The sequence below is a fragment of the Lynx rufus genome, unplaced genomic scaffold, assembly GCF_022079265.1.
Source record: "Lynx rufus isolate CCGP_SWC_20201006 ecotype Redwood Valley unplaced genomic scaffold, mLynRuf1.p SCAF_16, whole genome shotgun sequence".
Classification (NCBI taxonomy): domain Eukaryota; kingdom Metazoa; phylum Chordata; class Mammalia; order Carnivora; family Felidae; genus Lynx; species Lynx rufus.
Genome location: NW_025814830.1, coordinates 14471309 through 14499094, shown reverse-complemented (window position 1 = coordinate 14499094; position 27786 = coordinate 14471309). Strand labels below are relative to the sequence as shown.

Genomic DNA, 27786 nt, shown 5'->3' with positions numbered 1-27786 from the left:
GGTGGAGGTGCGGGTGGGCGAGAGAGGGCGGGGGCCGGGCTGGCACAGCTCGGCGGCTGCGGGCGCCCAGCCGGGGGCGAGGAAACGCGGAGTCAGCTGCTCTCGGAGCCCCGCAGGCTGCAATGTGACACCCACAGCCGCGGGAGGGGGTGGGGGAAGGCGGCGCCCGGAGACTGGGACGGGGGAGACCGAGACACAGGGAGAGATGGGGACGGAAGGAAAGGCGCGAGAGACACAGCCACTCGGAGTACTCGGGCTTGCTCCGCGGAGACTGGGGATCGGGAGTAAGGGGGGAGACGGAGACCGAGAGGGATGTAGAGGGTGCCAGAGAGAGGCCGAGAAGCGAGTTAGAAATCGGAGCGCTAGAGAGAGAAACTTGAGAGAGGCAGGGCCAGACGGAGACACAGGTAGACACAGGAAGAGACGGGGTGTAAAAGAGGCAGGGAAAGGTGGAGAGACCGACCGGAAGAGGCTGTCTGAGTCTGGAAAGAGGACACAAAGCGGTGGGCCCTCCAGAGAGACTCCCTAAGAGATATAAAGTAGGGGAGACAGACACAGAGGTGCGTAAGGAGTTGGAGAGAGACTGAAGAGAAGGAGGACAAGAAGTTCCCAGGATTCCTAGACGAAGACACTCAGGGGGAAAACAAACGAACAAACAACAGAACACCCAGAGCTAGAGCTGGAGGGGCATAGCATTCGCTGATGAGTGTTGGGCCTTGGGAAGGGGGTGGCAGGTAAGAATGTGGAGGAGGCACCCAAAGGGACTGGAATCCAGTGCGGACGCAAAGTCCCTGAGGCTGCAAAGAGCTCAGTGAGTTTTGAGAAGCTGACAGGAGGTGGGACAGGAGTCGGGAGGTGAGCAGCCTTGGGGGCAGAGGGGCCAGGAGACCGAAGTTGGGTAGGGAGTGGATGACACCAGAACTTGGGGACCTGGGGAACAGGGCTGGAGCGCAGGTCGGCCCTGCTTCCAATGCCCACCTAGCCCCCCGAGGCCTTGCCTTCTCCTGGCCCACTGTCTGGGGCTGACTGGTTTTTCAGAGCAGTAATGGTAGAAAAGACTCTGCCACCTTGAACTTCTAACCCATCTGGAATTCCAGTCCCACCACCTAAATGCTGCAGCACCCTGGGCAAGTGGATTTCTTAAGAAGGGCTACTTGGGTGGCTACTTGGGTAGAGAGCAAAGACTCGAAGTTCCTGACCATAGTGACAGCCCTATTTTGCTAAGGGGTGGGGGGGGGGAGCTTCCTGTGTGGCAGGCCCCCTGCTGGGGCCTTACCTAACTCACGGAATCTGCCCAGCAACGCCCAGAAGCAGAGACGATGGTTTCCCTCCCCTCACAGAGGGAAACTGAGGCCACAGATTCTGAGAGACTCGCCAAGGGGACACGGCAAGTGGCAGGGCCAGGCTTAGTGTCTGGGTCTGTCCATTCATAATGTTATTGAGGGGAAACAGATGGTCTCCGAGAGCCAACAACCAGTGAGCCTGGCACTGCCTAGGGTGATGGGTGGCCCTGCGCGACCTGAGCCTGCTGTCCCCGCAGTGTCCTCAGCCTGGGGGGGCTGTGTGGAGGTGGACTCGGAGACGGAGGCCGTGTACGGGATGACCTTCAAAATCCTGTGCATCTCCTGCAAGCGCCGCAGCGAGACCACCGCCGAGACCTTCACCGAGTGGACCTTCCGCCAGAAGGGCACGGAGGAGTTTGTCAAGGTGTGTGGGCGCACGGCTGCGGGAGGGTGGGCATTTGTGTGGGGGTTGGTGGCGGGCAGGGGCCAGGGGCCAGGAGGGGGTAGCTTGTCTGTTTTCAATAACGTGCCACTATCGATGGCCTGGATTCGAACTCCGGCTCCCCCAGTGACCAGCTGGTGACCTTGGGCAAGGCGCTGAGCTTCTCCGAGCCTCAGTTCCCTCTTCTGGAAAGATGGGGGGGTGATGGTCTCTAGCTCCGAGGTGTGTGTGAGGGTCCACGTGGCTGTTGCTCCTGGGACATGGGTGGCACAGAGTGAGTGTTGTTGGAACTATTTAGTGCCAGCAAGAATGTCTCAGGCAGTCATTATGGAAGACAAGCAGAACTTTTTTGGCCTCCTTTGTGTTACACGTATTTTGAATTACAAACGAGGGGGCGCCTGCTGGAGAGCTGGGGTCTGCAGCAGCTGAGATGGGACCCCTCTGTCCCTGCCTGAGGAGTGTGCCTGGTGGCCAGGAAGAACTTTAGAGAATGAAAGCCAGGAAGGAAAGCGGAAGGGGGGGTGGGGGGTACTCCGGAGGACGCCTGAGGAATATGTGTGTGAGTGTGCGTGTGTGTGCGTGTCAGCTCCAGGGACACACTCGGCGTTGGGGGCGGGCCGGGGCCTGATCCTAGCCTCCCCTGCGCCCTCCCTGCCTGAGGTCACGGTGCCCCCGTGTGTGTCCACTGACTGAGTGTCAGGGCAAGGGACAGAATAGTCTGGGTAGGGGGCCGGGCGCAGGCAGTAACCGGCCCTGCCGCCCCCAGATCCTGCGCTATGAGAACGAGGTGCTGCAGCTGGAGGAGGACGAGCGTTTCGAGGGCCGCGTGGTGTGGAACGGCAGCCGGGGCACCAAGGACCTGCAGGACCTGTCCATCTTCATCACCAACGTCACCTACAACCACTCGGGCGACTACGAGTGCCACGTCTACCGGCTGCTCTTCTTTGAGAACTACGAGCACAACACCAGCGTCGTCAAAAAGATCCACCTTGAGGTGGTGGACAAAGGTGAGTCAGACCCTGCCTCCCCCCCTCACCCCTGTTGCCCACTGGCAGCCAGATGGCGGGACAGATGGCAGGTAGGGGACAGGCTGGCTCCACGCCTGGGCCAGGCAAACGCCCACGGCGGTGGGGGGAGCCGCACCTCCTTCCCCAGCTCTGGCTTCCATTTCCGTTCAACCCCAGGCAAGGGCCACAGCAGGCTTCTCCTCTGGACGTTCTGGGTGCCAAACTCTGCCACCTGTGCTGTGGGCTCTCTGAGGAAGGGTTGTCCTGTAGGATGCAGGTCGATAATGGTATCCACCTCCCAGAGCATTGTCTGAACTGTTCTATGGGGAGGTGTGCTGGGTGTCAGCTGCCCCCGTGCCTGGCCTGCAGCGGGGCCTCAGCAGTGGGGATGACGGTGGAGGTTCTGACTGTCGGAGAGCCTCAGCCCCTCCTCCCTTTGTGACCGTGAGGGAAGAGATAAGAGTGTGTCCCTTGGAGCAGAGCTCCTTAAATTCTGCTGTGTGCGTGGACCTGCTGGGAGTCTTGCTAATGTGCAGACTCCGACCCAGCAGGCCTGGGGCGGGGGCTCAGGCCACATGTCTAACGAGCTCTCAGCAAAGCCGACGCTGCAGGTCTGGGGCCACACTGAACAGCAAGGATGCAAGGTGTTTTTGAACATTTCATCATTTTGGCTCCGGCTGCCTTGGATCCCTTCTCTGAACCATCTTCTGATGGGTGCAAACTGGAATTTTCCAGGGCACAGTGGCCCATTGGCTTAGAGTCAGGAAGATATCCCAGAACTTGAGCCACCCGAGAGCCATGGCAAGGACGCCCCGTGGGGCCCACGGCGCATGCGCATTGTCACGGGGACCGTGCATCGTCCTTCCTTTTCCCCCAGGGGGGTGCCAGCCTCAGAGCCTACGTGCGGGTCCCTCATTGAACCCTCCCACCCACCCTCCTGGCTAGGGGCTCTTACTACCCCCCACTTTACAGATGGGAAACCCCGGGCTCAGGGAGGTAAGACTATGTGGCCGAGATCACAGAGCTGGGACCCGGATTTGAACCCAACCAAGCGTGTGTGACTGCCGTTTCTGTTCTTGGCATGATTCACTATACTCTGCTGTCAGCCAGAGCCTGTGGGTTTCTTTTGATAATTAGCATTTTTACGCTTGTTATCAAAGTGATCCCGCAGGATTCAACACAGGAGACGTGTCGGAGCTACTCGCTGGTGTAGGTCACGATGCTGGGTGGGTGGCCACCCACGGATGTAGAAGATGGAGCCCCGCCCGAGGGAGTGGCTGTAGCAAGAACGCCCCCAAACACCGTAGCTGAACAAAATCTGTGTCAGTCTTGTCTCCTGAATCGGCGCCGAGGCCAGGGGTCAGGAGGGCAGGGAGGCTCCATGATACCGTTCAGGCAGCCGGGTTTCTTCCATCCTGTGGCTTGGCCCTTGCTCGGGATGCTGTCCTCACCTGCGAGGGGGAGGCCGGGGTCAGGCGCGCCCACGTCCCAGCAGAGCCTCTTTTAAACATTATCTTACCATATTCTCCTCCCCACCAGAGCCGGTGTTCTTAACAATTACCATAGGCAGAGCTGTGTTGTTTTCCCAGAGTCTGTGGTTTCTTCATTATCCAACATGCTCTAGTGTTTTTTATCCACCGTATTAAAGCATTTTGTATTACTGTATACTATACTCTTTAACATTACCAAACATACAACAATGTTTTCGTCATAATCCATCATACAAGAGTATTTTTAACATTACCCACCATGCTGTAGTACTTTAAATTAATCATATTGTAGTATTTTAAAATTTTACTCGTTATGCTATAATATAGTCAGCATTACCCAGCATACTGTAGTATTTTTAAGATTACTCATCCCACCACAGTATGTCTTTCATTACCCATTATATTGCATTGTTAGTATTGCTGGCCATACCATATTTTTTCTTTTTTTTCTTTTTTAATTTAAAAAAATTTTTTAAAGTTTATTTATTGAGAGAGAGAGAGCGTGTAAGGGAGGGGCAAAGAGAGAGGGAGAGAGAGGATCCCAAGCAGGCTCCACACCATCAGTGCAGAGCCCAATGCAGGGCTCGAACTCACAAACCTCGAGATCATAACCTGAGCTAAAATCAGGAGTCGGAGGCTCAACCGACTGGGCCACCCAGGCACCTACCATATTCTTTTTTTGTTATAATCCACAATCGTACTGCATTCTCAACATGACCCATCAGCCAATACTGCCTCCTGGTAATAACCCCAAGGAGGGTTTTCCAAGGAGTCATTTCCAGAGGAGGGCCGGTGGGTGCTGGTGGTGGGACCTTTGCCGAGCTGGCAGAGCTGCAGGAGACCAGAGAAGCACCCGGGAGTCCCCCACCAGGAGTGGAGCCAGCAAACAGGGACCAGAGGGCTAATTCTATTTTGGATATACCCAGCACGGGTGGAGAATGTCTTGAGGTAGAGCAGCGTCTGAGGCGACGGAGAAACCCGGCATGCACAGATGCGGGCGGGGGCCTCAGATCCGGGGGCTTCTACTGGGGGCAGGCAGGTGAAGCTTTTAGAAGACTTGGGGGGTTTTGAAGAAATCAGAGTTCTCCCCAGGCAAGGTGCCTATTACCCTCTGCCCCAGTTACTCATCTGTGAAGTGGGGGAACCACAGTCCTACCTCCTGGGATGCCTATACGGCTTGATGGGAACTGCGCTTGATCTACAGCAGCTTTTACCAAGTCTTTCTTCGGCTGTAGTAGTTCCCAGGGCAGGTAAGAGCCCAGACCCTGGAGCTGCTAACGCTTGGGGTTGAATCCTGGCTCCGAGTCCAATCCTGGCTGTGCCTCCTTGCCTAGCACCGTCCACTTTCTGAGCCTTAGTGTCCTTGTCTGGAAAATGGGTTACAGAGCCGTGCCTGTCACTGTCCTAATCTGATTGGGAGGGCAGGAGGCACCAGATTACCTAAATCCCTTTGGGCACTGAGTTCCAGGAGCAGGGATGAGAACCCGATGGTGTAAGCTTTATCCAACATATATCCAACTCAGTGTGCTTCCTGAGGTCAGCTGACATGGGAAGCCAGAACTCTCTCTATCCTTAGGGTGTTTCAAAGACTCAGAGAGATGCCCAGATAAGGAACTTAGCACAGAGCCTGGCTGAAAGTGTGCATTCACCATATGAGATACACTAGTATCTTTTGAATGAATGAATGAATGAACGAAAGGACCAACGAACGAATGATGTGTGGAACCCTTTCCCCAGCTCCTTCCAGCAGAGAGGCAGGGGAGAAGCATTCGGCCCGCACCCTCCCTCACTCTGGCCCAGAAAGCATCGGTGCCATCTGCACCGGTTGGAGCAGCAGAAAGTGCCCACGGACAGGGGAGGAAAGACCATGTGAGGACAGGGGGGAAATGAGGTCCCGGCCATCAGGAAGGAAAGGCCCAGGGATACGGACTGGACACCCGTGAAATCCGGCCGATGACGCCACAGTGGCCTCCACCTCTAGTTCCCTGGCTGAACGCATCCCCCTCATAGTTTAAATTTAGGCTCAATGAAAGGAAGCTGGCAATGGCAAGAGGCAGTGCCGTGGAAAGGATAGAAGGTTTCCGGAAAATGTCAGTGAATAGCCAACATTTAGGCAGTGCTGACTGGGAGCACATCCAAGCGTGTGCTTGGATTTTAAGCGTGTGCTTAATACAGATATTAACTTGTTTTCTCTTCCCAGCCACCCTGAGAGAAGGCATGAGTCTCATCATCTCCGTTTCACAGAGGGGGAATTGAGGCCCAGAGAGGCGGAGTCATTTACCTAAGGTCACACAGCTAATAAGAGGCAGAGGCAGGATCTGAACCCTGGCAGTCTGCCCCCAGAGCCCCCACTCTTAACACTAATAATAGTAGTAATAATAGTAAGCATTTATTGAATGCCATCTATAGGTTAAGCACTGTTCTAAGGATTTTTGAAGCGGACTTATTTTTACAGCACTCCCAAGAAGGAGCTATTGTCATTATCAACTTCTCACAGATGGAGAAACTCACACCCAGAGAGGATGAGTCACTTGCCCAAGGTTACACAGCTGGCAAGTGGCAGAGCCGGGACTTGAACCCGAGCCTCCTGGTTGCAAAGCCACGGCTCTTGGGCACCTACGGTCACCTGAATGACACAGGTGCCCCCTCAAGCCACACAGGGAGGCAGGGTGAGGGGGACCTCAAGGCCCACCTGAGGCTGGTTATTAAGAATCACGGTAACGATGATGACTCTAGGGAAGCTGCATGGTCCTATTTGCAGACCAGGCCCAGAGAGGCCAAGCCACTTGCTCAGGCTCACACAGCAGGCTTGAGGCGCCTCAGGCTGTCATGCCTCCTGAGCCTAGCCTTGACTGCCACCTAACCCTGCCTGGCACTCGCAGCCAACAGAGACATGGCATCCATCGTGTCGGAGATCATGATGTATGTGCTCATCGTGGTGTTGACCATATGGCTCGTGGCAGAGATGGTTTATTGCTACAAGAAGATCGCCGCGGCCACGGAGGCTGCTGCACAAGAGAATGCGTGAGTGGGGTCGGTAGGGAGGGGGGTCAGGCGACCCAGACCAGGGCTTCCCCGAGAGGGATGTTAGTTGTCAGAGATGGATAAGGTCAGGTCCCAGCCCCTTCCCCTCCCAGGACCCAGGAGTCTGGACCCCCAGACTCCTCTTCCCTCAGACTCAGGACTCCGGGCCCCAGCCTGGACTTCTTGTGGATCCTGGGAGCCCAGCCTGCAGTCTCCTCCTCTCTCTAGCTCCAGAACCCTGTACACCTGGGGCGGAGACCCCAGCCCGCCTCAGTTTCCTGGGGGTGGGCCAGACTGATGATGGGGGTCGCTGTACATCTGGCCTTTGCCCCCACAGCTCGGAATACCTGGCCATCACCTCAGAAAGCAAAGAGAACTGTACGGGCGTCCAGGTGGCCGAATAGCCCCGGTAAGGTAGGTGGGTGGGCAGGGACCGCAGCGCCCGGGAGGGTGTCGCCCACTAGGTCCCTGATACCTGTCTCTCCCTCGCCTTTAGGCCCTGGGCTCCACCTCAAGGAAGAGCCAGCCCTAAATGGGGAACATCTGGGCACAGCCTGCCCCCAGTGGGGGTTGGCCATTCCCGGGCCTCCACGAGCCTCAGAGTCCTGCCAACGGAGCCGCCAGGGTGGGAGGGGGCAGGGGGCTTGGCTCACACCCCCAATCCAGCCTACTTCCTCCTGCTCCATTGCCCACCCACGCCATGCATGATGGGTAAAGCAATACTGCCGCTGCCCCCACCCCTGCTTCTGCTGCCTGTTTGGGAGGGGGGGCGGTGAGGTGGGGGCAGCGGCTCCGCACCCCTCCTCCTTGCTGATTTGCACACACTGGCCGCTTCAGATGCACACTACTGGGGCCCAGCCCCTCCCTGCCCCAGCCCCCACCCGGTGGGGGGTCGTGATGGGCTGGCACGGTTTGGGGCAGGGGGTTCTGGGGCCCACCCCGACCCCCAGCAACATTTCCCCTCCTTCCTCTGGCTGGACCTGGGGTCCCCTCTCCCTGTGATGCACTCTTGCCCCCGGCCCAACCCTGCCCTCTCTCACCAGCCTTGGATCGTGGCCACTTAGAAAGGGGCCCGTTCAGCCTCGTCTCTCTTCACACAAGTAGTTTTGTTCATGAAATAAAGATTCTTGGACTTGATTCATAGTCTTTCTCGTGAGCCCCATCACCCTCTACACCCCTCAAATCCCAAAGCCTCAGTTCTCCTGGGGAGCCGCCCTCCCGGGCAGGCAGTGGGACCTCTCTGCGCATGTTCAGGGGTAAGGATGAGGAAGGAGCAGGTGGGTGGGTCTCGCCCTCCCCGGGGACAGCCACTTAGTACTTGACTAGTTGGGGTTGGGGGGGTCACTAGCTCAGTGGGGACCGTGAGTGGTATGGGAGGGTGGGGGAGGGCAGAGGGGAGCCATGGGTAGGGCAGGGGGCAGCAGGGCAGGGAAGGTGCTCTGGAGAGAAGAGAGGGAATGCAGCCGTCTCTTCCCAGCAGTGTGGGTCTCTGCTGTGATGGGAGCTGGGGAGAGGGAGAGGGAGATGAGGGGCTGGGCAGCAGCGGGGCCCCGCCAGCACGACCCCCTGTGAGAGGCTGTGGCTCTGAGTGGAGCCAGTGTGTGGGGCGAGCAGCTGTGGTCTGTGTTTGGGTGCATGGCTGTCCACAAGCAGGTGTCTGATGGTGACCCTTGTGTGTCTGGGTGTTTATCTGGCCCTGGGGTCTGACGTGGATCGCTCTTGGCTGCTGGCGGGACAGTGTGTATCTGCCTGTGGACACTTCCGGCCACTTGGCCTGGGCCTCAGCACTCAGTGCTGCCTTTTCCGGGCCAAGCCCCCCATCCCCCCTGTGTAGGACTTCCAGGCTCCAGAGGTCACTGCTGCAGGCAGCAGGGAAGCTGCCAAAGCAAACCAGCCCCCGTGACTTGTAGGAAGGCAGCTGGGGGGAGGGGGCCGGGGCCAGGGCTGGGGCAGGGACCCGGACTGCCTTGTTCAGGAGCTGCACATGGGGGGCAGGAAATGGCAGGGGCAGTGGCAGGCTTGGGGCTGGGCAGGAGGTGCTAGAGGAAGCAGGGGAGGACAGGGAGGGAGTTAGGCCTGAGCTGGGGCAAGGTGGGGGGGGGGGCGGGTAGGGCGGGGGCTGGGCCAGAGGCAGGGGCAGAGGCAGGGGCAGGGTGGGCTTGGGGCAGCCGGGGGCCCTCTGTCTGGTTGCCTCCAGTTCAAAGGCCCGTCCTTCAATCCTTGCGGGCACCCCCTCAGCCCCACCCCCCATCCCGGCCTGCTCTGTCTGCCCAACCCCCCCCTTCCATGTCCCCTCAGACTGGCACACCTGGGCCCCCTCCAGGCCGGAAGGAGGCGATGCGGGGGCAGGCCGGCCAGGTCCAGCCCCTGCAAACCCTGCCCCACCAGCCAGGTGGCCTCCAGCGTTGCCGATCCCTCCGCCCTGCCTCTCCCCGCCCCTTCCCCCGCCTCCGGCCCAGCCCCCCTCCTCCTCAGGTGAGGCAGCCAGGCCTAGCAGGCCCCACGCCGCTGCCTCTGCCTCCGGGCCACCGCTGCTGCGGGGCCACCATGCTCCTGCCCAGGCCTGGAGACTGACCCGACAAGGGCACTATCTCTCAGCTCCGCCCCCACCTGCCGGACCCCAGGGTAAGGACCGGGGCCCTCAGTTCCAGGCCGGGACACGGGTCCCCTCATCCTCACCCTACCTAGCGCCCACCTCCCAGTAGAGGGGCTCCCAGACGTCTCTCCAAGGACCTTGGAGCTCCAGCCCCGTCTCCCTCAGACACAGGGATGGGGCCCCAGTCTCCGCCTCCCTCAGACCCGGGAGTCTGGGCTCCTACGCCCCTCCTCCCACATACCCAGCAGTTCAGAGCCCCCAAATGCCTTTTTCCCCAGGACCCAGGAGTTCAGGTCCCCAGCTCTCATCTACTCCCTCAGCCCCAGGAATTCGGACCTTCAGCCCACTCCTCACCAAGGCCCAGGCACGGGGGGCCCCCAACCCTGCAAATCAGGCGTCCCCTGGCTGCTGGTCAGACACTGACCCCATCCTTGAACCCGGCCCGATCTGCGTCCGTGATCACGGCGTGCTCTGGCCAGGGCCCAGTCCCTCCAGCCTCCCTGGATGGGCGCCTGGGACTGGGGGCACCGGGGCTGGGCTCGGCTCCCCCAGGCCCTGCCTCTCGGTTCATCTCCCCACAGGTCCCTCCCCGGCCCAGGAAGTCAGCCGGGGAATCATTAACAAGAGGCCGTGACATGGCGGAGAAAGAGGGTGAGTCCCCTTTTCCTTGAGTCCCAACCTTGGCTCTGCCTCGCGCCCCTCCCTCTGTGCTCTGTTCCCAGCCCTCCACCCCCTCAGAGCCCCCTGGCTCTGGCACCCCTCCTGGGCCCACCCCCAGCCCCTTAGGAAGTCTCTTCCACCTGATTAACTATTAACCAAATTTTCTGTGGGGCTGTGCCACCACCCGCCTTCCCGCTACCCCATATGACCTGCCTGGCTCCATGCCTCAGTTTCCCCTCACACCCCAGTGATCTCTCAGCGAACCCTGGACCGTCTTCTCCTTGGGGCTAAGGTGGGAAGACCAGCTATCATGGTTAAGGACACAGACTCGGGAGCTAAACACACAGGCCTGTACTTGAACCTGCCACTTTTTTGCTGTGTGGTCTTGTACAACTGACATCCTTTCTCTGGGCTTCGTTTTACCCCTGGGTCAAGCATGGATCCTAATGCTACCAACCTACCTACCTGCCTATGTACGGGGGTTGTTGGGAGCTCGGAGCACACACAAGGCACCACTGTGGGGCTTAGCATGTGAGACACATGCCATGAACTGGAGCGGTTATGACAGAGGTCAGCCGACTTGGCGTCCCCGGGACCCGAGACCCCCACCGATTCCAGACATTCCTCCCACCTCCCCGCACTGTGGGCAAAAGAGCAGAGAGAGAACTTTGGACTCGGCCAGGATGGATGGAGAGGGGAGAGGTCGCAGAGAAAGCACTCCAGGAACGATGGGGGAAAACACGTGCCCGAGTGGCTGGCACTGAAGGGCTCTTGGCAGGCCCCGGTGAGGGTTCCAAACAGCCCGCCTCTCCCTCAACCTCTTCCACGCTTGGGGGCCAGCTGGAGGGGCCCGATCAGGGGACGGCCTTTCCTGCCTGCCTCTCCAGCGGGGGCCGGCTCCCTCTCTTCCTCCTGCAACCAGGCTAGCTGGGTTTGGTCCCAGGTGGTGGCACTTTCTGGCTGGGAGGTCCCGGATTTATCCTCTCTTGTCCTCAAGCTTTCATCTGTAGAATGGAGATGATACGAAGGCACGCCCCACAGGGTGGCATGAGGGTCTGAATGGCACGCTCGGCAGGGCTGGCTGTGTTGGCTGAAACGATCAGTGTGGACACTGCCCTTGTGGGGTCTCAGCACACTTGGCAGATCAAGCCCCAAGCCTCACGGCTGTGGCCCAGAGCGAGCCCAGGCTCGCAGTGGCTCAGGAGGGGGCACTTGTCCTGGCTGAGCAGGTGGGTGACAGAGCCTGGAACCTCAGGGACGGCATCTCTCCTGGGGTCCCCGGGCCCGGGGCCCATGTGTGAATGAACCGGGGAGAAAAGCAGGTCATGCCCAGAGGGGTGGCCGGAGATGGTCTGGCTACAGAGAGAAGCAAGGCAGAGTGGGGCTCCAGTGCACCCCCGGGCAGCTCAAGCCGGTCCCGTCGCGGGGTCCTGCTGGCGGGGCTGGAGCCGGTGGTCAAACCTGGATACAGATGCTTAGAGGTTCTGGTGCTGCGCCGACTTGCTGGGTGACCCAGGGTAGGTGGCTGCGCCTCTCTGGGCCTCCTTTCCTCATCTGTACACTGGGGACGAGGATAATGATACCGTCCTTATTAACACCTGGTGCAAGGATGTAAGGGAAGTTCAGGACGGGGCTAGGACAGGGCTGAGAGCCATCCCTGCCTTGTGGCTGCTACATCTGTGTTACTTTGAAGTGCGCCCAAGGCAGGCTTCTTGGTGCTCCCTGGGGACTCAGAATTGGAGGAGGCCATACCTGGGCTGACACTCAGGATGAGTAGGGAATAGGTAGGGTGTGCCAGGCAGAGGGAAGAGCGGCTAAAGGCAGGGGCTGACAAGGCGCTGGGTGTGCAGTGGCACATGGGTAATTCGGCTATTTCTGGAGGTAATACCGGAAGTGGAGCTGGGGCAGCGGTGAGGTGAGCAAGCTGGAGCCACGTCTCTTAGGACTATTTCTGCTGAAGGGCTGGCTGATGCCTTGGCAGTGCTGGGTCTCTCCGCAAGATGGCGCTGGTGGTTAGTCTTCGTTTCTCTTATACTGACTTGTGTTTTACAAGTTCTGGGCCTTTGACTGCTCTTTGGAGACTATTGGGTGTCTGATAAAGAAAGCCCCATAAGACTCTCTGGGAATTTGGGGAAACATGTTCAATCCCCGAATCTCTAACAGCTGCACCACAGGGCTGAAGGTCTAAGACTCTGTCCTGGGGACACTGGGGAGCCATGGAGGGTTCTAGGTAAAGAAGGGACAGGATGGATTTTGTGTTTAGGAAGACCTTCGGGCTTCTGTGTGGAGGCTGGACCAGAAGGGAGGCTGAGCCCAGGTGGGGCTGGGAGCAGGGAAGGAGAGGGTGGACAGGAGATGCTCAGGAGGCCTGCAGGCTGTGTGAGCTGGCAAGCTGTGTGTGTGGCAGGGGGAAGCATTCTGCAGATGAGGGACAGTCCTGAGGATGAGAGCCTCTGACGGAACCTGGGGGTTGGGAGGACATCGAGGCCAGTGTCAGGCCAGGAGGATCCTGTGGGCGGGGACATCTACGAGGCTGCAGGACAGAAAAGGGAAACTGAGGCTGTGGAGGTGTGTGAGACAGATATGGGAGCAGGGGGCCTGAGTGGGGGGAGGCCATGTGCCACCCTATGGACCCCAGGTTTCAGGGAGTAAGAAGAGGGTCAGGGGATGGGGAAGGCCGCATCGGAGAAATGGAAGGAGAATCGGGCACGTGCCGTATCCCGGAGGCCAAAGGAGGGCCCTCCATTCGGGAAGTGGGAGCTGGGTAGGGTGAGGGCTGAGCCACGAGCCTGAGTTTCAAGCCAAGGAACCAAAGATGTCACTTGTGAGGGTTTGCAGCCAAATGGTGGGGGCAGAAGACCTGAGGTAGGGCAGCCTTAGTGCCCTTGGGGGGCAGAGAGCAGTGCCTGCGGCAGAGGCTGGGCAGGCTGCCTCCCAGGCCCGGAGGCTCCCCTGCTTCCCGGGAATCAGGGCAAGGAGGCTGCCTCACGCCCACAGTGAGGACACTTCCTGCCTCCGCAAAGACGAGCTGTGAGGAGGCCTCTCACACAGGCGGACCCAGAGTGAAGACGCCTCCTGTCCCACCAGGGGCACCTGTTTTAGGGTTACTCGAAGTCCCCAGATCCAGAAGGCGTGGAAGGAGGTTCTTCCCACCCCAAGAGACACGGGGTGGCAGCGCTCGGCACCCCGGCAGACACACCAGAGCCTCCGGGCCGGGCCCAAAGCCCTGACAGGCACCTGAAAACAAAGGGACCAGGACCAGCCTCATGGCTGCAGGGAGTCAAGACCTCCCACCGGAACCAGGAAGATGGTTGGGGGCAGAGTCGCCGGTGGGCGGGCGTGGGCGGGAGGCCAGGGTTGGCCTGGCCCACTGTGGCCTCTTTGGAGGGAGGGAGTATTTGTTTTCTCATGCCTTGACGGGAACTGCTGGCTTCTCAAATTCTTAAGACACCCAGACGCCGGCCGTCCCAGGAGGATCCTGGACCAGGCCTTGCTCCGTTCTGGGTGCTGGTCTGGCCCTGTGCCCATGACATGGAGGGGAGAGCTGGGAGCTCCTGCTGCCCTGGGGACGGCCTGCAGGTGCCAGGGACAGCTGGGCACACGCCAGGCCCTGCCAAAGGCTTTTAGCAGCCCTGCGTCTTCGGCCCTCCCGCAATCCCTAGCAAAAGGGGTTGGCTCTTAATCCCCAGGGCCTCTGTCGCACTGGGAATGAAACCCCCCTTCTCCTCAGGCTACTGGCCTCCCTAGTTGGTCCCAGCCTCGGTGCCTGCCTTCCCCCAAGCTCATGCCATTCTGGCCACATCAATGGCCTCTCTCAAACAGATCATATGCTTATTTTTGCCTCAAGGATTTTGCCTGTGCTGTTTCCTCAGCCCACAGCGCTCTTCCTTGAGATCTTTACATGGCTGGTGTCACCCTTCAGGTCTCTGCTCAAAAGTCCCCTCTTGGGGAGACCTTCCCTCAGCACCCTCCGGGGGCCACCTGCTGCCTTGACCTGCATTATTTCCTTCATAGACTTCGCCACAGTCTGGAAATGATCGAGTTTGCTTACTTGTTTATGTTTTCCCCTCAACCTTACACGTATGAGAATGTGAGCCCCACGAGAGCGGGCATCTCACCTGTTTTGTTTTGGGATGTGTCTCCTGAGCCTAGAATGGGGCCAGGTACAGTGGATGCTCCAACAGGACAATGAATGAATAGAGCTCCATTTACCAATGAGAAAAGTGAGGCCCAGAGAGGTGAAGGGTATTGCCCAGGACCACACAGCTCTAATGATGTAAAAGCATTTATTGAGAACTTGGTCTATGCCGGGCATTATAGCACGGGGAGAGGTAGCATGGCTTAGTGGTTCTACACTTGGGCCCCAGCACCAAACGTGCCCGGGGTTCAGGACTCAGCACTGCCTCTTGCTGGCTGAGTCACCCTGAGCATGTGACTCCACTTCTCTGAGCCTTAGTGCTTCCTGCTTGAAGAATGGGAACCATAATTGAAATGAGGCCTGAGTAAGTGAATGCATTTAGAGCAGTGCTTGAGAAAATAAGCCTGTGATTAGAGTTTGGCTATTATTTAAGAGAACTTGAAAGTATTATTTTTAGGTGAGTGCTGGGAGGATGTCCATTAAATAGATGAGAAAGCTGAGGCTCAAAGAGGTGATGCCGCCTGTCCAAGGTCCCAGGGAGGGAGGGGTAAGGCCGACATTTAAAATGTTTTTTAATGTTTATTTATTTATTTATTTATAGCATGGATTCTTTAACTCTTTTTTTTTTTTTAACGTTTATTTATTTTTGAGACAGAGAGAGAGCATGAACAGGGGAGGGTCAGAGAAAGAGGGAGACACAGAATCTGAAACAGGCTCCAGGCTCTGAGCGGTCAGCACAGAACCCGACGCAGGGCTCGAACCCACGGACCGCAAGATCATGACCTGAGCCGAAGTCGGCCGCTTAACCGACTGGGCCACCTAGGCGCCCCAATGTTTATTTATTTTTGAGAGAGAGACAGAGAGAGACAGAGGGAGACAGAGCATGAGCGGGGGAGGGGCAGAGAGAGGGAGACCCAGAATCGGAAGCAGACTCCAGATTCCGAGCTGTCAGCACGGAGTAAGACCAATATTTCAAAGTGGGGCTTGCGAATTTTCAAACTTAGGTTCTTACCCTCCAGGGGCACATTTGACCTTGGAGCTGGGTCCTGCGGGAGAGGTCTGGCTTTGGGAGAATACCCAAGGACGGAGGGACCGGAGCAGACTGGTGGTGGGGAAATGCTAAACAGGAGGGAAGTGAGCTGCCAAGGGGGCAAAGGTCAAGGGTCACAAGAACCTCTGAGAGAGTTATCAGAAGTGAGAGTTTCGAGAAAAGGGTGCAACACGATGAAGGAGATAGCAAAGTGCGGAAGCGCCTGTCATGTGTCACCGACACCGGGGAGGAGAGATCATTCCGTGGCAGGAGTGCGGCTGTCCCGGCCACGCCCCTTCCCAGCGGGAAGCCTTGTGGAGCTGGACACCTGGTTGTCCACGCTGTAGGGGAGGGACGGCCCTGAGAAACTGGGCCCAGGGCATGGCAGGCTCAGGCGTGCTAAGTTAGCCCTGGGGGCTAAGAGCTGGCTCCGTGCCCAGACCCTGCCGTGACGAGGACAGGCCTGGCGGTGGCTCCAGCACGGTGTCTGTTGCAGGTGGCCGGACTGTGCCATGCTGTTCCGGACCCAAGGTGGCAGCTCTCGCTGCGGGGACACTGCTGCTCCTGACGGCCATCGGGGCAGCATCCTGGGCCATTGGTGAGAGTGGCCCCTGGGCCTTTACCCTCCCCTGCCCCCTGCAGCCCCCCCTCCCCCCCGCCGCCTGCCTGCCCTCACCTCTACCTTCTCTGCAGTGACCTTTCTACTCAAGAGTGATCAGGAGCCGCTGTATCCGGGTGAGTAAAGCAGGCTGGGACCCTTTGGGAAGCCCTGGAGGACACATGTACCTGGTGGGAGCTCCAGAAAAAAGGTCCTGAGTGACTGCGGGAGCCTGTGCAGAGAAGTTAGCAGCGATGTTGTGCCGTGTGGAGGGCCTGCTCTGGGCCAGGCACTGTTCTAAGCACTTCACTTGTCTGGTGTCTCTTAGACTCTAGGTGCATTACCCGCTTGGTGCATCGTGAAATTAAATTAGGGAGTTGAAAACCGCATTTTAAAAAATAGGTAAGATTAGAAAATACCACAGTGTACCTCTCTCTGTAAGAAAAAGTTTTGTTAATCTTCTGTTTTGGTTTTACAAGAGTGGTACCGTTTATCAGTCCGTTTTACAGATGGGGAAACTGAGGCTCGGAGCAACGCAATGATTCGCCCCAGAAAGCACAGGTTCAGGGCTACGCTGTGATGTAAAACGTGTTCCTTACTGCGAGGCAAGGTCAAAACCTGTCTGAGGGGTGCCGTATGAATTCGGCGACCCATTCTAGTTCTTCTGGGGGGCGGCTGCTGTTATGACCCCCATTTACAGACGTGGAAAATGAGACCAGAGAGGGCACACAGCTGGTAGATGATGAGGCCAGGAATAGCTGTTAGACTTGCCTGCTAGAGCTGTGTCTGCAGGCAGCTGAGAATGAACGGCCACACTAATAATAGACACAGACACTAAATGTGGAATGAATGGACGAATTTCCCCAGATGCCAGCCCCAGGCTGCCGCTCTGTGGCCCAGAGCAGCGGGAAGAAAGGGGAACTTAAGTGTCGGCATGTATTTTTCACTCCCGTGAGCCTCATCAATTCCATAAAGGGCTCTGCTCACGTCAAGAGAAGAAATGAAAATCCAGACAAGGGAAGCCTACGTCCATGTTGGTCATCATGTCAGCACTTGGCATTTACAGGTGCCGGGCGCAGGCCCCTGGGCTCTATGCTGTCAATTCATTAGCCCTCCCCCAAAGCTCATTTTAATGTGGGGAGGCCGCGGCACAGAAAGGCCCAGTGATGTACTGCAGGTCTCAGAGCTAGTAAGCGGCGGGGTCTGGGATCTGAACCCAGGTAGCCTAGATCTGCTTTTGAGCAGAACAACTACACTCTGTTGTTTCTTGAGAAATAGCCAAGCAACTGGCCATAGTGACGGCTAACATCTGCCAGGCCCTGGCTGTAAATTTTGCACCATACCCTGTGAATTTGGAACTGTTATCATCCCCATTTTTCAGATGGGGGAAACTGAGGCCCAGTGAAGTGAAGACCACACACCGAATAAGCGGCAGGACAGAGGGATCGTGCCCCTGCCGAAAACCCCTCCATAGCTCCCCACTGCCGCTGGGCTAAAATCTCAACGCGTTGCGGCTCCAAGGCTCCTAGGGTCCATCCCCCTCTTCCGCCCGCACCTCACGCTTGCGTCTGGCACTCGCCAGGGTCCACTCTCATGCCCTTGAAGAACCCTCCCGGTCCCACAGTCTTTGCTTCTCACCTCTTTCCAGCTCACACCTAGAAGCAGTTTCAAGGTTCCGCACCGTCACTCTGAGCTCTGGGGCCTCCTACCGGTCCTGCCCCGCCTGAGTCCCAATAGCCTCATCTGTAAGCGGCGAGGGGCGCGGGGGAGAATGAGAGATGCAGGTCCTTGCAGTGCTTGGTTCTCAGCCACTTGGTAAATACTGCTTTTGTGTCTCACCTTCAGGCTTTAACGTTCCTGAGCAAGGCCTTCCTGCACCCCAGACCTCATGCTCCCCCCGACCCCGCCACCATCCGTGTTGCTGCGGTAGAACTCTCCTCACACTGATAATTATGTACTTCTGGTGCATTTTAGGAGGGCAGGGGCACATTGTTTGCTGTCCTAGACGGTGTCCTGCATCTAAGTCGGTGCTCAGGGAGTCTTTGCTTAAATGAAACCACACAAGTTGCCAATGAACTACCTTGTTCTTGGCCTCCAGCTGGAAAGTAACTAGGCCGTGATTCAGACCAAGCTCCGGCCAACGTCAGCACTACTGCTCAAGTTATACTTGGGTTTTCCAAAACTGCTGGGAAATTACAAAACAAACAAACAAACAAACAAAAACAGACGCAAAACTATATCCCCACCTCATTTTCCTGGGATTTTCACACCTCTAACTATATCACACAATTTAGTAAGCCAGCCAGGTGACCCGGAACACATTTTTTTTTTTTTTTTCAAATAATTCAAACAAGAATAAAGAGTTGAAAAGTGAGAAACGGTGGCACAGAACGTGGCTTCAAAAATAATTGGAGGGAGCATTTGATATTCCCTCCCCGCATCTCCCCCAACCCATATCTATAAAGTGATCATTTTTTCCCTAAGGCCTCACCCTATCGGGAACACTTGGAAACTTTTCACCCCCAGCTGACGGTTTGAACCCCAGGTCTTGGTCTTGGAATGTGGGGTGGTGGGTGCCATTCAGCAGAGGCACCAGGCATCGCCTGCCCCCACCTCAGAGCAGGAGGCCATAATTAAGGCAGGACAGCCAGGAGGCTCTTAGTGCTAGCTGGGGGAAGTGTGCCCAGGGTGGGGCCGGTGAAAGTCCAGGTGAGACCCTCAGAAGCAGCAGTGAGTAAGTAGGCTGGCAGGCCTGGGTTCAAATTCTTTGCTGGTTCTTAGTGGTAGGTTCCTGGGCAAGTATGTCCTCTCTGAGGCTCAGTTTCCCGATCTGCAAGATGGGCATAGAAGGGGTCTCTATGCCCTAGGATGGTTGTGAGATTCAAAAGCCACCCCCCATACCAGATATGACACAGCATAACATGGTCCAACCCACTGACATCCCCCCGCTGTCACTGTTTGGCCCTCAGAAGGGGAAGTGGCTGGACAGGCCGCCTAGGGCAACATTCACAGCTTGGGGTTTGGAGTGGCGAAGCCTGGGTGCGAACCCTCTCTGCTTCTCACTCACCCGGTGATGTTGGACAAGTCAGCCCGTCTCTCTGAGCTTGAGCCCCTCCTCTGACCAAAATGGGGATCTCTGTGGCTTCGGGGTGGTGTGGCAAGGCCCTGCTGTTGGTGGTCAGGGAGAGCACGAGGCATAGTGCTGGGCACCTAGCAGGGTCTCAGCACGACCTTGTCCAGATCTGTGGGGCTATGGGAAGACCACTCGGCTTGGGTACGGCCTCGCCGGCTTCCTCCTGAGAGGTTGGCAAACTGAGTTTGCCCCAGATTTGGTTTCTTAGAATGTGCTCTGGAGCAGCAGCAATGCAGGAAGCTCGGGAGAAAAGGACCCAGGAGGTCACAGCTGGTCCTTCCCCAGACCTGCTCCCCCGGCCCCCTTCCCCATCCTGGTCAATGGCAGCTCCGTCCTTCTATGGCTCAGGCCAAACACCGTGGAGTTGTCCTTGTCCCCTGTCCTTCCTTCACAGCCACGTCCAGTCTGCCAGCAAACCCTGTCCCTGCGACCCAGAGTGTAAACCCTTCGCCCCCACCGTCCCTGCCCTGGCCCAGCTTCCATCCACCCCCTCCTGGACACCACAGCAGCCCCTCCCCAGGTCCCCCGCTGCTCTGCTCCCGGCCGCAGGCAGAGGGAGCCTGTGAACCCCCGAGTCGGGTCAGGGCCTCCCCTGGCTGCCCCTCTCTTCGGGGAGAAGCAAAGTCCTGGTGTTGACCCAGCCTGCCTCCCAGCTCCTCTGCCTCTCGCTCACTCTGCTCCGGCCGCCTTGCTGGTCCTCCCCCACCGCACCCCCCACCAGCCTTGGGTTCTCTGTACTCGCAGGTCCTGTGGCCTAGTTCTCTGTTCGCTCACCTGCCTTCACAACCCTCTCCCCTCCTTCAGATCTACATTCACACTCCACCTCCTTAACGAAGCTCTCTCTGTGCCCGCCTATGGAAAATGGCAGCTTCACCCCACACGCCAGTACGCCCCTGCCTCTGTCAGCCTTGATGTGTCTCCCCGGCTCCTTTTGTGACTCGTTTGTCCCTTTCATTCCCCGTCTCACCTACTGGCCTTTGAGTTCCAGGGAGCAGGGGTTTTGTCTGGTTCGCTTACTGCTTTAGCAATTTGTCCACTGCCCAAAACAGAGCCTGGCCGTGCTGAGGGGTAAATGTAAATAAATACGCCTGAGGCCTGTGACCTGGCTTAGGTGTGAAAAGGGGTCCTCTGGCCATGTGGGGAGCAGCCTGGGAGGGGCTCAGAGGGCCTTCAGTTCTCAACACAACCGGCCCCAGACATGGGCTCTCTCCAGCCTTACTGGGTCTCCACCCCACCTCTTCTCACAGCCTGTGATGAGGTGTTTGGTTGAGTGACTTTTTTTCTGCTGTCTGTCTTTCCCACCCCTGGACTTGGGCTTGGTGAGGGCACAACCCAGGGCTGCCTAGGTCATCTTTGTGCCCCCAGCATCACCCCACACAGGACTGGGTACGGAGTATATGTCTGGTTAACACTTATCTGGTGAATGAATGAATGAATGAATGAATGAATGAATACTACTTGGAGAAGTGCCATATGCATTTTAGTATATTCAAGGCTTGGACAAGTCTTGCAGAAAAGATAGCTTTTCTTTCTTTCTCTTTCTTTCTTTCTTTCTTTCTTTCTTTCTTTCTTTCTTTCTTTCAAAAAAACTATAGGGTCTCTAGATACTTGGGCAATCTGATGTGTCAAGGGTCTTCAGGCTGCAGAAGACAAAAGGAAAAAAGAAACAAACTGGTTAAACAGAAAGGGAAATGATGAACTTACTTCTCCAACAGTTCTGGGGGTCTGGCAAGCCTGGCTTCATCAAGGGGCAGATCTTGGCTTTCCTCCACCTTGGCTGAGTTTTCCCCTCCTGGGGGTAAAGATGGCCCCGGGAGATCCAGCCGCACACGCCCATCCTCTCCGGAGCCCGCTGGAAACCGCTTCCCTCTTCCCAAATGGCCAAGCAAAGGGTCAGACTAGCGGTGCCTGTGCAGCCGGCTCAGGCAGCCCGGCGGCCACAGGAAGGTCCCCGGGTTCCCAGCCCATAGGTGCGCCCCAGCTCCTATTGGCTCCGCGGAGACCCTGGCCTGGAGCCCCGCAGGGTCGGGCGGGCAAGCGGGTGGGCACAGCGGGGAGGTGACCCAGGCGGCCGTCCTGTCGCCCTGCAGTGCAGGTCAGCCCTGCCGACGCCCGGCTCATGGTGTTCGACGACACGGAGGGCACGTGGCGGCTGCTGTGCTCCTCGCGCTCCAACGCCGGGGTGGCGGGCCTGGGCTGCGAGGACATGGGCTTCCTCAGGTAGCGGGCGGCCCTCGGGGGGTGGGCGGGCGGCGCGGGGCGGGAGGAGCAGGCCTGACCCCTGCCTGCCCAGGGCCCTGGGCCACTCGGAGCTGGACGTGCGGACGGCGGGCGCCAACGGCACGTCGGGCTTCTTCTGCGTGGACGAGGGGAGGCTGCCGCTGGCCCGGAGGCTGCTCGAGGTCATCTCCGTGTGGTGAGGAGGGCAGCGGGCAGGGGCGCCCACCCGCCCGCAGTCGATGCCCTTTCTTCCGTCTTAATTGGCCTCTCTTTTTATTTCTGCCTCTGCCCCTGTCTTTCTCTCACAGTGACTGTCCCAGGGGCCGTTTCCTGGCTACTGTCTGCCAAGGTGAGACCCTGAAACTCAGAACCCTCTCCCTTAGGCCCTCCCCCCAAACCCAGAGCAGGGCCATGTCCCATCAGGCACCCCCCCGCCCCCCACCCCCCACACTGGCCATATCCAACCCTACAAGGATAGAGCTGTGTCCTCTCAGACTCCCTCAGGATGGCAGGACTTGTCCCCGTAGATCCCCAAGGATGGGGCTGTGTCCTGAGGTTCCAGGCCCTCCCGGGGCCCTCGTGACTCCGCCTCTCCCACAGATTGTGGCCGTCGGAAGCTGCCTGTGGATCGCATCGTGGGAGGCCGAGACACCAGCCTGGGCAGGTGGCCGTGGCAAGTCAGTCTTCGCTACGATGGAGCTCACCTCTGTGGAGGGTCCCTGCTCTCTGGAGACTGGGTCCTGACAGCTGCCCACTGCTTCCCTGAGTGAGCGTCCCGTAGCGCTGAGGGGGAGAGGCGACGTGGGACGGGCCGTGCCCAGGCAGCTGCCATCCTCCTCTCCTGTCCCCTGGCAGGCGGAACCGGGTCCTGTCCCGATGGCGGGTGTTTGCCGGAGCTGTGGCCCAGGCCTCCCCCCATGGCCTGCAGCTGGGGGTGCAGGCGGTGGTGTACCACGGGGGCTACCTCCCCTTTCGAGACCCCAACAGCGAGGAAAACAGCAATGACATCGCCCTGGTCCACCTGTCCAGCCCCCTGCCCCTCACGGGTAAGTCTGGAGATGAGCCTTGGCCTTGGGGACTCCAGAGGCTGGGAGGAGAGAGGACGGAGCCATAGGAATCCATGGGGGTAAGGGAAACGATCTTGACGGGCACGCGTCAAACAGGGACGACTGGTGCAGCCACTTTGAAAAACCACCCAGCAATTCCTCGAAAAGTCAAACATGGAGTTAGCATTGGGCCCAGCAAATTCCACCCCAGGGTACGCGCCCAGTAGAAGCGGAAACACATGTCCGCACAGAATCTCACACACAGATGTTCAAGGCAGCTCGGTTGACGACAAGCAAAAGATGACAACCCACACGTCTGACAAACGGATGAACAGAACGTGGTCCATCCACACACGGAAGGAGTGGCAGGGTACCGACACAAGACACACTCAGATGAGCCTTGAAAACACTGTGCTAAACCAAAGTCAGACACAAAAGGCCGCTCTATGATCCCGTGAAAATGAAATTCCAGAATGGGCAGGTGTGGGGACAGAGAAAGATCGGTGGTTACCAGGAGGTAGGGGAGGTATGAGGTAGGGGCGAGGCTGAGGTGGGGAGATTGGGAGGGGATGAGTCAAGAATACAGGATCTCTTTTGTTCTAAAATGGATCGTCAGGCACCCAACTCTATGTGAACCCACTAAAAAGCCATTGACTCGTACACTCGAAGAGGGCGACCTGCATGGTGTGTGCATTACGTCTCAAAAGAGCTGTTACCAACAAATATAGTTAAGATGAAATGAAGAGGGGCGCCTGGGTGGTTCAGTCGGTTGAGCGTCCGACTTCGGCTCAGGTCATGATCTCGTGGTTCGTGAGTTCCAGCCCCGCATCGGGCTCTTGTGCTGAGAGCCTGCTTCGGATTCTGTGTCTCCCTCTCTCTCTGCTCCTCCCCTGCTCACGGTCTGTCTCTCCCTCTCTCTCAAAAATAAATAAACATAAAAAAAATTAAAATTAAAAAGATGAAATGAAGAAGGCTTTTAAAATACACAGATGAATCAGAGAGGGACTGAGAAGTTAGCCCCTCTGCAGTTCTCTGGGGCATCTCCTTGCTGTCAGGGGGCAAGACTCCCCTTGGGGGCCAGGACGCTTCTCCAGGGCCTGCCTCTGGATTGAGAGCAGACCTTGGGCTTCCGCTTTCAGCAGGCCACAGTGTGGTGACACTAATCATAAAAACAATGGCCACGAAGTCGTAGTAATGACGACGATGAGCCTCCGCCAGGCAATGGTACAGTGATAATGAAATAGTACAATTAGCCCCCACGGCAGCCTGGGGAGGGTGGGTCCTCCTCTGATCCTTCGTTCCCACGTGGGGAAAGATCCCGACACAGAGAAGGGAACTCTGCTCCAAAGTCCCGCAGCTGGAAAATGGCAAAGATCTGAGCCAAGCCTGCCTGGCGTGGGAATCTGTGCGTGTAACCCCCAGGCTGTGCTGCTGGGACTGTTTTGTGGTTTCTATTATACTTATTTTTATGCCTATTTTCTTTTGAATGGTCTGTGTTATTGGTTTTCCCATCGAAGGGGGTGATGCACATTTTGCTTTTTTCTTTTGTATTTATTTGAGAGAGAGAGAGAGAGCATGCACCAGTGGGGGAGAGAGAGGGGGGAGAGATCCAAATTGGGCTCCACGCTGACAGCACAGAGCATGTGGGACTTGAACCCACGAACCATGAGATCGTGACCTGAGCCACCCAGGCGCCCCAGATACACTTTTTTTTTTTAAAAAAACAAAGCCTTGTCTTTGGGGGTTACAAATACTGAAGTGAAGAAGTGTCCGTGGAAGCACAGGAGGAGGGGGTGGGAGTGGCTTCGGTTCGAGACACGAGGCCGAGGGGGTAACAGCGTAGGATTTGGGATCAGATTCCGGGGCTTGCCGTCTATGTGATCTTGAGTGTGTGGCTTCACCTCTGTCTGTGCCTCAGTTTCCCTGATCCATTAAATGACCGCCTAGGGTTTTTGAGATGATTAAAAGGGGAATGTGAGTAAAGAGCTTCGAGCGATGGCAGCACACAGTGAGCACCCAGTTCGTGTGAGCAGTCACCGCTTTTGTCGTTTATTACTGTGACTCATTCATGTGAGCATTTCCTATGTGTCAGGTGGGCTGCTCAGTGCTTCGCCAGTTTCTCACCACACCCTCTGGGGGAAAAGATTATTCTGTCCATTTTATAGCGTAGAGCTCCGAGGCTCAGGCCCGTGAAGTCACCAGCAGGGAGCAGACAAACCCTCTGTGCGTGTTGTGCACGGCACAAGGACATCGCATCTCAGGGGCACCATTGTCACTGTTGTGGGCGTAGACCTGTGTATCTACTGTGATGGTTTTCTGGCAGTTGGAAGTCAAGTATGTAAAGATAGGGATGCCTTTTCCTACTTCTCACAAAGGCATCCTCTCGGCAGGGGCTGGCCCTGTGGGCCGGGGTTAAGAACACCGGCTCCGGAATCAGGCCGACCTGGGTTCCAGTTCTAGCTCTGTCACTGAGTCGTTATGAGACTCTGGACAAGTGACTTGGCTTCATGTCCCTCCTCTGGAAATGGGCTAACGGTGCCCCCTCCCCGGGCTGATGGGAGTTTGGAGGATACAGGAAAGCGCCTCATACACGGTTAACTCAGTTGATGGCAACTCTTCCTGTGGTTATTTTAAAAGAACCGAGGAGGGGCGCCTGGGTGGCTCAGTCGGTTAAGCGTCCGACTTCAGCTCAGGTCACGATCTCACGGTCCGTGAGTTCGAGCCCCGCGTCGGGCTCTGGGCTGATGGCTCAGAGCCTGGAGCTTGCTTCTGATTCTGTGTCTCCCTCTCTCTCTGCCCCTCCCCTGTTCATGCTCTGTCTCTCTCTGTCCCAAAAATAAATAAACGTTAAAAAAAAAATTAAAAAAAAAAAAAAAAAAGAACCGAGGAGGGGCGCCTGGGTGGCACAGTCGGTTAAGCGTCCGACTTCAGCCAGGTCACGCTCTCGCGGTCCGTGAGTTCGAGCCCCGCGTCAGGCTCTGGGCTGATGGCTCAGAGCCTGGAGCCTGTTTCCGATTCTGTGTCTCCCTCTCTCTCTGCCCCTCCCCCGTTCATGCTCTGTCTCTCTCTGTCCCAAAAATAAATAAACGTTGAAAAAAAAAAATTAAAAAAAAAAAAAAAAAAAAGAACCGAGGAAAGGGTGTACCGGGGCGCTTGAGGCCGCCGGACAGGGGTTTGGTACAAGGTGGGCCAGGCTGGCAGAGGCTGGACCGCGTGGTCTCTCTCACAGAATACATCCAGCCCGTGTGCCTCCCGGCTGCCGGCCAGGCCCTGGTGGATGGCAAGATCTGTACCGTAACCGGCTGGGGCAACACACAGTACTACGGTGAGTCCCGTCCTCTGTCTGCGGAGCCGCCGTCAGGGAGACTGAGCTGGGCTGGGGAAAAGCAGTCCGGCTGGTCGAATGCTTCTGGGCCCCGGGGCACAGGGACGCTGAGGAGCCCGGGCGGGGGGCACCAGGAGGGAAGGGGGCCGCGCACGCTCCCCAGCCTTGGCCAGCCTTGCCCGCACACCCCCAGGCCAACAGGCTGGGGTACTCCAGGAGGCCCGAGTCCCCATAATCAGCAACGATGTCTGCAACGGCCCCGATTTCTACGCGAACCAGATCAAGCCCAAGATGTTCTGTGCCGGTTACCCTGAGGGTGGCATCGACGCCTGCCAGGTGAGGGACAGTGTGGGGTAGCCCCTAGCCCCTGCCACTCCGGGGATGGAGACCCAGGGCAGGGGGCGGTCGGGCTCCCTATCTCAGGCCCAGGGGGCTCTGTGGCCACAGCCGCTGGCCATTCAAGAGGGCCTCCTGGATGCCCTCTCGGCCTCCAGCCAGGCCTCCCCTTCCCCCACCAGGGTGACAGCGGTGGCCCCTTCGTGTGTGAGGATAGCATCTCTCGGACGCCACGTTGGCGGCTGTGTGGCATCGTGAGCTGGGGCACCGGCTGTGCCCTGGCCCAGAAGCCAGGTGTCTACACCAAAGTCAGTGACTTCCGGGAGTGGATCTTCCAGGCCATAAAGGTGAACGTTGGGCCCAGATGGGAGCCAGAGGGCGGGAGTGTTTGGGACTCTAATGGGGAAAAGGGAGAAGGCGGGGTTTTCTGGAAACCTGTGCTCAGGACTAGAAGAGGGCGGCCTAGGGAACAGATGGATTTCAGAGGGCTTCTGGGGAGGGGAGGTGAGCTGTGGGACTGGGGAAACCTCTCAGTCCTCAGAAGCCCCCAGTTGTCTTTCCCCAGACTCACTCCGAAGCCAGCGGCATGGTGACCCAGCTCTGACCTGCGGCTTCTCCTTGATGTGCACGCCTCCAGGGCCCAAGTTCGCCTAGGTGGCTCCAGCCCCACCTGTTGGGGTTCACCCTGGGCCTGGAATGGGACATTTTTCTTCTTGGGCTGAGCCCACAGGTCCAAGGATACCCTCCCTCCAGGCTCCTCTCTTCCACAGTGGCGGGCCCACTCAGCCCTGGGACCACCCGAGCCTCACCCTCCTGACCCCCATGTAAATATTGTTCTGCCACCTGGGGACCCCCATCTAGGTGCCCCTGATGACAGGATGCTCTTTAAATAATAAAGATGGTTTTGATTAACGTGGCCTCTGAGTTTGCAAATGGAAACAGCAATGAGGACATTTGTGGGGGAGGGAAGAGAGAAGTTAGGGACTGGCACAAATCAGGCAGGGAGCATTATCCTCCAGTCCCCACTGGCTTGAGAGAAAAAAAAAAAATAATTGGTTCACTTAACTGAAACTGCCCTGGAGCAATCGGCTTCAGGTACTGTTGGATCCAGCTGCCCATATACTTTTTTATCGGGACTGTGCCTCATTTCTTCTCTCACATCTACTTTTCTCCATGCCAGCTTTATTTCCAAGAAGGCTCCACTACAACCAGAGACAGAGATGTCCCCCCCTCAACCCAAACACAAGGCTTATCTTCACGGACCACTTAGCAGCCCCAGTGGAAAGGGAATTCTTAACCAGTAGCTACAGCAAGGTCCAGGCCTGGCTCTCTCTGGACAGATTCGGGTCATATCCTCATTCCTCATCAAATCACTGTGCACGTAGTGCATGGAGTCAGGAAGGTTGACCCTCAAGAACTATATGACTTGAGTATAGGGGGTTCCCCAATGGAAAATGG

At 57.4% G+C, this 27786-nt stretch overlaps 2 protein-coding genes across 4 annotated transcripts; both read left to right on the top strand.

Moving 5' to 3' along the window:
- The first annotated feature begins 171 nt into the window (after positions 1–171).
- Positions 172–8528, top strand: SCN1B (sodium voltage-gated channel beta subunit 1). Of its 3 annotated transcripts, none has more exons than XM_047078271.1 (5): positions 172–1707; positions 2492–2732; positions 7105–7246; positions 7584–7660; positions 7743–8528. In XM_047078271.1, the coding sequence occupies exons 1-4, from the start codon at positions 1453–1455 to the stop codon at positions 7648–7650; spliced, it is 705 nt and encodes a 234-aa protein (XP_046934227.1). In that variant the 5' UTR covers positions 172–1452; the 3' UTR covers positions 7651–7660; positions 7743–8528. The 3 variants fall into 3 exon arrangements, with proteins under 3 accessions (XP_046934227.1, XP_046934225.1, XP_046934226.1); XM_047078270.1 differs by having other exon boundaries at positions 174–1707; positions 7584–7655; XM_047078269.1 differs by having other exon boundaries at positions 7584–8528.
- A 3974-nt stretch (positions 8529–12502) lies between these two features.
- Positions 12503–27223, top strand: HPN (hepsin). The gene is made up of 12 exons (XM_047079128.1): positions 12503–12514; positions 16079–16268; positions 16364–16405; positions 21492–21621; positions 21695–21817; positions 21930–21970; positions 22222–22387; positions 22477–22667; positions 25897–25992; positions 26186–26328; positions 26511–26675; positions 26894–27223. Exons 1-12 carry the CDS (start codon positions 12503–12505, stop codon positions 26930–26932), a joined length of 1338 nt encoding a protein of 445 aa, XP_046935084.1. The 3' UTR covers positions 26933–27223.
- The last annotated feature ends 563 nt before the right edge of the window (positions 27224–27786 follow it).